The following is a 7965-nucleotide window of genomic DNA, read 5'->3' as shown; positions in this document are numbered from 1 at the left end:
TTTAACTCTAACTAATTTGGTTCACATTTATCTTTGAACTAGACTCCAGTCATAAGATACTAACAGAAATGTATAATATTCAACTAAAATGAAGCTTAATATGATCCAGTTACAAACGAAAATATTTAATCTATAGCTAGCAGACAGGTTTTCACCTTAACCCCTTCTATGTATTCCCTCTTATAAGAGATAAGGGGGGCCTGGGAGACCAATTAAGATTACAAGTACTTCAGAGAACTATATGAAACCATATCCGCTTCATTTCTCTATTCCGACAGCGACTGGACGGGTAATGGTAGACATAGGAGTGCATACATGCATAGCCATGCATAAAGAGAGTAAGCACTTAAAAACAAACATGAGAAGGGATAAGCTTTCCTGGATTCATAGTATTGTTCGGATCTAATGCTGCTTTTATTCTTTTCATTGTCTTCAAAGCCTCCATCCCCAATTCTTGTTCCAGATACTGAAAGCGAAAAAGAGAATCGGTTTAGAATAAAGAATATACCCAGTCTTCAAGCTAAGTCCATTATTGTAATGGTCCCAACCATCAAGTTTATTTATAATTTTTGCTCTATACCAACTATCCCTTTCAATGTATGCCTGGGACATTAGCCAGAAACGGCAGTTCCAAAGCATAATATTCATCTGACTAATATACTAATGGCTGGATTCCACATTCCAAAGCATATGACCATACCTATTTAACATTAAATCGCTAGCAAGTCCACAGATAAATTAAGTACCTTAATTTTTCCTGTACCAACGCCATGTTCACCCGTACATGTTCCTGCTCAGTTGTCAAATACCAACTTTTAGCACCATAATTAGTCAACCATTGTGGTTTAATAATATTTGGCCAGTGGAAAACCTAAAGGAATTAACTGACTTGGGATAACATCAACTATTGGCGACTACACGTAGATATAATAGATTAACAAAATTAACATGTATAGATACCAAGAAAGAGAATCCGAAAAAGATATTTTTAATAATAGCCACTTTCCATAGCCCCTCAATAATTCATTGACTTGGAGAATAGGAAAATTCTAAATTGGGCCCCAGAATAGTTCGTACCTTCCATTGACAAGGCAGTATGGACCATAAAATGGTTTAGTCTCTGTGCTTCTTGTCGATGTTCTTCATTGTTAGGGTCAAAAAGAATCACTGTGTGGAAGTTCCCATCACCAGCATGAGCAATAACTGTGCTGTTGTTAGGGAGAAAAAAAAAAAAAAAAAGGCACTACAACAGTTAGTCCATATAATCGTCCAGGCTATCGGTGAACAACAATATATTTCATCATAACTTCTCTCCTGAATAATATGGGAATACAGTCATTTGACTTTACATTACCAAATCAGTTCTGATGCATCCAGCTCTTGTTTGGACCTTGATATCAATTCTGCAAGGCATGATAGAGGAACACATACGTCCTGCACATAGTGAAAAGTAAAACATAAATAAAAAAAGCACCTTTGAGAATCGAAGGAAACCAAAAATGTGAGTTTAACAACCCATAAACTATTTCTTTGTATTTAATATAATTCCATGTATGCAACTCAAGAGAATTAGGAAGCATAGGAAACCGTTGAAACTTTAGGAACTTGTAATGAAAAACTTAAGTTAATTTTCAAAAGATCCACCAGATTGCCTGAAAGGATGAAAGGTAAGAAAAGAAAACAAAGCGAGATTCTTAAGAATCCTTCCCCTTTCACACGCAATACATTCTTTTCTTCTCTACTATGCTCTTACTGAGCCAACAAGGAAAAATGCTTTTAGAGAAATGGCAGCATATAAAACATGTACAAAGCAACGAATTAAATTAATAGAACAAGAGAAAAACATCCCAGTGGTCACCCCATCTCTCCCCCCACCCCCCCACCAAAGTTAAAAAGAAAAAGAAAAAGCATAGGAATATACTCCATGTCAAGCATAAGCACATGTAGGATTCACTGATTGCTCTCAGTAGCATATTCTGATAGCAATGTTCGAACTCATTTAAAATGTTTGGCAACTTTATATGCAGAGATAAACAAATGCACATAAAAGTCCAGAACTATAATTCAAATATACTGATATTAACTGACCGAAATCATTGCCTCGAAATTAGGCTCCATTGCAAAGCATGCCCAAAGTGCCTCCTTCCTCATCTGCATGTAACAAAAGATTTAAATATAGAGTAAGACAACAAGGACTAGCTGGATCTATCAAAGAACTCAACTATCTACGTCAGAAATATAATATCAAAACAATTTGAAATCAAGCTGCAATTAACCTGTAAATTTGGACAATAGGTGCACCCAGAAACATAATTCTTTCAATAGAAATGAATATGCAGCCACATATTTTATTCAGTGAAATATCAAATAGCGAGGACAAGAATCTACAAGCCAAAGCGCGGCATATGACAAAATACTTAATTTTTTATTTGCACTTGCCCCAATTTTGAAAGTCAATAAGTGATAAAGTAATAAAATCAAGTGTGATTTTTTTTGTTGAGTATGGTTCAAACAAAAGAAATTGTAAGTTCCATAAATAAAGAGCACACATAACGCCTCGGTGATATTAGTAGTGGAACCATTCATTATATATTGTACTTTATTTAGTCAAGTTTCCGATGTGGGGCTTGTATTCTTCAACACGCCACCTCACGTGAGACCATCACATAGTGGGCTACGCGTGGAGCCAAGTCCACATCGGAGTCAATCATTTAAGCCCAACATGTGAACACCACGTATTGGGTGAGGAGTAGGGGTAAACATTCAAGCCCAACATGTGAACACCACATATTGGGTAAGCGTAAAGGCCCAATTCAAGACCAGTCAATCAACCCGCTCTAATACCATGTTAAATTCAGAGAGACAGACCAGCGGCCCACTACTAACAACACAGATATTGTCCCCAAGTTAACTGCCTACAAAGCTCAGTAGGTGTGGGTTTTATCACAAAAGGCCTTGGTGATACTAGTAGTGGAACCATTCATTATATATGGTATTTTATTTAGTCAAGTTTCCGATGTGGTACTTATATTCTTCAACACATACAAAGAGAGATTTACCAACCACAAACCCACAACTGACACAAGAAAAGAATTCCATTTACTTCTTGTACACCAATTAAGTATTGAATACCTTCCAAAGTTCCTTTTTAGTTTCAGGATCTTCCGCAAAAACAAAGTCTGACCCATTGTGTTCAGAAGCAATCTTCTTAACTATAAGGGTTTGTTCACGGGAATATGCCTCTGAAAAACATAAAGAAAATAAATCGCGAATCACAAGAAGTAGAGAAGGCATCTTAATAACTTTTTCTGTAAAATGAAATGTCAATGTTGACTTGATGGGAAGAGGGGCAGGGGTTCAACAAAATAAAGCCTGTGGTCATAATGAAAATACTATTTCTTGGTTCCTTGCTGGCATACTAATCTAGCTCTTCCAGTGCAATTGATCATAGGAATTTGGCATCCACTTGGACATGAATATTCTCTCTTGTTTCCCTCATTTTTCTTTTTCTTTCCCCATATTTTTTTCTCCAGGAAACAGGTACAGCCAGGGCCAATTAAAGAATCAGCAGTTGATCCAAGAGGCAATTACAGACCTTTACCTACTAAGATAATCAACTGCATTTTTCAATGCCTATATAATAGGATTAAGTCAGTTAGAAACTAGAGCATGAACTGCCAGATTCCACCTTAATGTTCCCTGTGTGTCAAATCATTTGTAAATTTCATGACTTCGTCATATATCGAGAGAGGGAAAAACGAAATAGTTTTTTGACATCGGGTGCAGTTAGCTCGATTGTAGAAATGTTCTCCTTTTAGAAATATATTTAGCCAAAAATAAATAAAAACAGTACATGACAGCCAAGACAGAAAAGAAGAGACCCTATTTCACCTGTGCCTATAAATTCGAACATTAAAGTCGGAGTTTCAGGAAAACTCTTCCCATTAGCAATGTTGATGGCCCTCACTTGAACCTCATCCAGTAGTTCAACCCTTGACACCTAATGATTATGAAGAGGAAATCTATGAAGAATTTAAAACGTTAATGCATATATGTTAGCAGCTAAAGCTCTACCTGTATTCCAGACAGCATAGTAGCAATAGCAACATCTGCTGCATCCTTAACTGTAGGAAAATTACACACAGCAACCTGCAAATTTCTGTCACAATTAATAATGGAATGCTATATAAAAGTACCTTTAAACATAATTGTAAGTGAGGATAATGTAACTGCAAGAATTAATCAACTGAGATAAAAATTTCTTGTGGAAGGGAGAAATCATAATATTAATGAATATCATAGGAGACGTCCAAAGAGAGGTCACATTTTTTTTAAGAAAAATGAAGTTTTTAGATATAATAGAAGACCTATCAGCATACCACTGAATATTGTGGAATTTTTTGAAGCCGTAAAGTGACTTCTGTTATTACACCAAGAGTTCCTTCACTACCAATCACCAGGCGGGTTAAATCATACCTATGACATGCATATTTTATAAGGCTCACAACGTGACTGAGTTTCCAAGAATCTCCTAGAAGATAAACCACATCTCTATTTTTAAAAAACTTAAAACGAACCCTGCAGCACTCTTTCGAGCACGAGATGCAGTCTTCACAACATCTCCATTTGCAAGAACTACCTGGAAGATAAACAACATAAGAAAACAGAATAACACAAGTGATCCAAGCCGTTTGTTCATTGTCCAGAAGCTTTAATGAAAGGAGAAAATCCTGATCATCTGTTTGTTCATTGTTAATGTTGTGGTATTTATTATTCAAGGAGGCTAGGTGATTCCAGAAGGGTGTTATTCACTGCTTTGTGAAAATATTGCTACTTTTCGTAAAGGAAAGAAGGCTAAAGTGTGGTTGGGTTGCTGCAGGATGGCTCTTTTGTGGGTAGTATGGATGGAGAGGAATAGAAGGATTTTTCACTGTAATAAGGGATGGGATAGAAGAGCTTTGGGAGAGGGTGAGATTTTTTTCTTCACTTTGGGCTTCTGCTTCATCAGAGTTCAGGGACCTTTCGCTCTCTTCTATTCTGCTATACTGGAAGGCATCTATTGGATAACTCCTCTGTTATATTTTCGTTTGGGATTCTTCACTCTCTTATTTATGCTAGATTGTAAGGAAGCTTTTGGTTAGTTTCTTTATTGTAAGGAAGCTTTATTTTGTTTGTTGGCGGACTCCTTGTTCACTTTCTTGTACTCTTTTAATTTTTCTATTTGTTTCTTCTCAAAAATAAAAAGTGTTTCAAGCATTAGTAAAAATAATCAAACCTTGAGACTGATGACATTATCACGCATGGTTCCATACCTACATTCTAAAAACAAAATCATTAAAAGGAATAGTAAACCAGACCAAAGAAGCTAAAATTTACGTGCTAAGACCCCAAACATAAGATTAAAGAAAAGAAATATTACTACCACAGAATGAGTAGCTTGAACGTTAAGTTAGAGAGAGAGAGAGAGACCCAGGGCACGTAAAAGAGGTCCTAAAGAAAGTGGACAGCAGGGCGGCTAATGTTAGGAGGAGACATGTGACAAAATCTACCATTCATCTTCAAAATTTACCAGATCTCATTGATGTTATTATGAGTTCCTTGTAAAACACGTATTTATGCCTAAGTAATGATAAAGGATATCACATGACACGTATCAACAATAACAGGTAGAGCTAGGGCAGCATCATCTGAGCTTAAACCAATAACTTCCATAAGACACTGAATTAGGTGCTAATTTAAAGAGTTTCTTTATATAAAAGGTTAAAGCTCAGTCAAGGGCCTTGTATATTAGCACTGAAAAAGTTAAAATGCATTTATTCAATTAAGTTTAATTACACCAGTAAACAATCAGAAAGCAATCTCACATGTAATGAGTCAAAGGATATTGAGTCGATCACAAAATTAAAAGCTAAAAGAGCAGAATAACTACCTAACAGCTAGGGATCCAGAGCAACGTGTAGCACACATTCCTCCAATTGTTGCACCAGGCCCTGCTAGTCAACAATGATGAAATACATAAAAATGGAAATAGCACATTTACTTAAGAGAAAGAAAAAGGACACCTTATGGAGGAATGAAATACATCAAAACATTATCTTTACCTATAAAAAAACATAAAAACATAGTATGGTACTTAGTTACTCTCACCACATTCAAGTGAAAATGATGTTCAAAAGCTAAGACATAGAATTATAGTAACTTAAGGAGTTTCTCCTCAAATTTCATGCATATAACTCAAATGGCCATGCGGAAACACCAAAAAGTAGCACTTTTAAACAAAAGCTTTCAAGCCCATTGAAAATGCATATTAAACATTAATGAGGAAACTGATGATAACACATACCTTGATGATGGAAACAAAACAACGTTCCAGGTAAGGTTTTTTGGTTAGCTCAAATGTCAAGTAAACACAACTACATTGTAAATTTGTAATTATTTGACCTTCGTGGTTTGGTTCCAACTTGGCCTTAGAAAGAGAAGGTACTAGGGTCAACATATGAGTATGAGCAGGTTACTCATTTAAAGCAAATTGAAACTGTGCATATAACCAATTCATATAGATAACAACCTCCAAATACATGCACTAAGAACCAGATAATGCTTTGACACATGCATTGCATTCATATAGCTTCTGATGCCATGTTTTATACATAATGCACCACTAGCATGCATTTAAAAAGGAAAAAAAAATATTCTTCAAACAGTGTATCAAATAAAATTGAAAAACAATTAATACATCCCATGGATAGATTACAGTGTTTGATATGAACAATAGCCATTACCCAAAAAGAAAAAACAAACTAACCTGGATCCAGGGGAAAGAATAGACCATAAGGCTCCAGGTATTCATTAAGCTCCATCCATCCAACCCCAGGCTCAACAACCACATCCATGTCCTCAACATGTAATGCTTTAACACGCTAAAATTTGAAAAATTTGGGGAATGTGAATTAGACACAGAAAAGAAAATTGCAAGCAGAGGGATATGAATTAGACACATTCATAATTTAATCTAGTCTATAAACTTTGCTGCTAATCCCAATATTAGAAGGAAATATGTGATGTATGTTACACAGACAGTATTGATTCCAGATCTGCATATGTTCAAAACTGAAGAAAACTTGGAACTTTATTAGGATCATGCACTGAAGCAACAAGTTGAGAGATCTAAAAGTTAATCATTTTACAATCTTGCTAGTTGCATACTGAACCTCAAGTTACAAAAGGCAGTTACTATCATGAGCTTTACTTATTGCGAAAAATCAGGACTGACAGTAGATGAATTGGCAGGTGAAGAATATTTTAATTGTGAAAAATAAAAGTTTTTATACTAAATCGCACTCGGTGCATATACATACATTCATTAATGACATGTCTATGCAAACACCTCCATTGGGAGACAAGGTGTGACCCTCAAGTGATGTAGCTCCACCATATGGTACAATGGGTACCTGATTTACATAAAAAGCAAAAGCAATTAGTATTTTTAAGGTAAATTTAATCGTCCAACACCAGTGAAGTTAGAAAGCAAAATACACGAGATCAGATGCGTCCTCCTTCACGTATTGTTTTCAATCACAAAGTTCATGTGAGAATTATATTCACTACATTATTGGGTTCACAATCCCAAGAGAAAAGTGAAATTTTAAACATTCAAAAGCATAACAAGTAGCACGGATTAAAAGAAAACCAAGAGGGTAGAAGATCATTAACTCTATGAAGGAGAATTTCAGACCTTATGCTTGTCGCATGACCTGACTATCTTAGAAACTTGCTCTTCAGACCTGAAAATTATGAATCATTTGTGGTGAAGATTGGAATTACATACATAATAATATTTAGACGGCATATTTTCCTGTGAAAACTATCATCACATGTTGAAGAGTCTTCAATCTTAAGTTGACAGAACCACCAAGGGAAAACAAAAGAAGCATAAAGGAAAATCTTTATGGCATTGAAGTGGAG

At 35.6% G+C, this 7965-nt stretch overlaps 1 protein-coding gene across 1 annotated transcript; it reads right to left on the bottom strand.

The window, feature by feature from the left end:
- On the bottom strand, positions 1-7789 carry LOC117613058 (D-lactate dehydrogenase [cytochrome], mitochondrial; the record flags this gene model as incomplete). Its single annotated transcript, XM_034341698.1, has 15 exons — positions 1-466; positions 747-790; positions 1078-1208; positions 1355-1434; positions 2089-2151; positions 3133-3242; positions 3892-4000; positions 4075-4149; positions 4380-4476; positions 4578-4639; positions 5276-5312; positions 5930-5990; positions 6806-6920; positions 7359-7451; positions 7736-7789. Coding segments are annotated over 15 exons (1251 nt in total), but the record flags the coding sequence as incomplete, so codon positions are not given.
- Between the last annotated feature and the right edge of the window lie 176 nt (positions 7790-7965).

Source organism: Prunus dulcis, unplaced genomic scaffold (genome assembly GCF_902201215.1).
Source record: "Prunus dulcis unplaced genomic scaffold, ALMONDv2, whole genome shotgun sequence".
In the NCBI taxonomy this organism is placed as follows: domain Eukaryota; kingdom Viridiplantae; phylum Streptophyta; class Magnoliopsida; order Rosales; family Rosaceae; genus Prunus; species Prunus dulcis.
The sequence above is the reverse complement of the archived record's forward strand: the minus strand, read 5'-3'. Positions and strand labels throughout refer to the sequence as shown.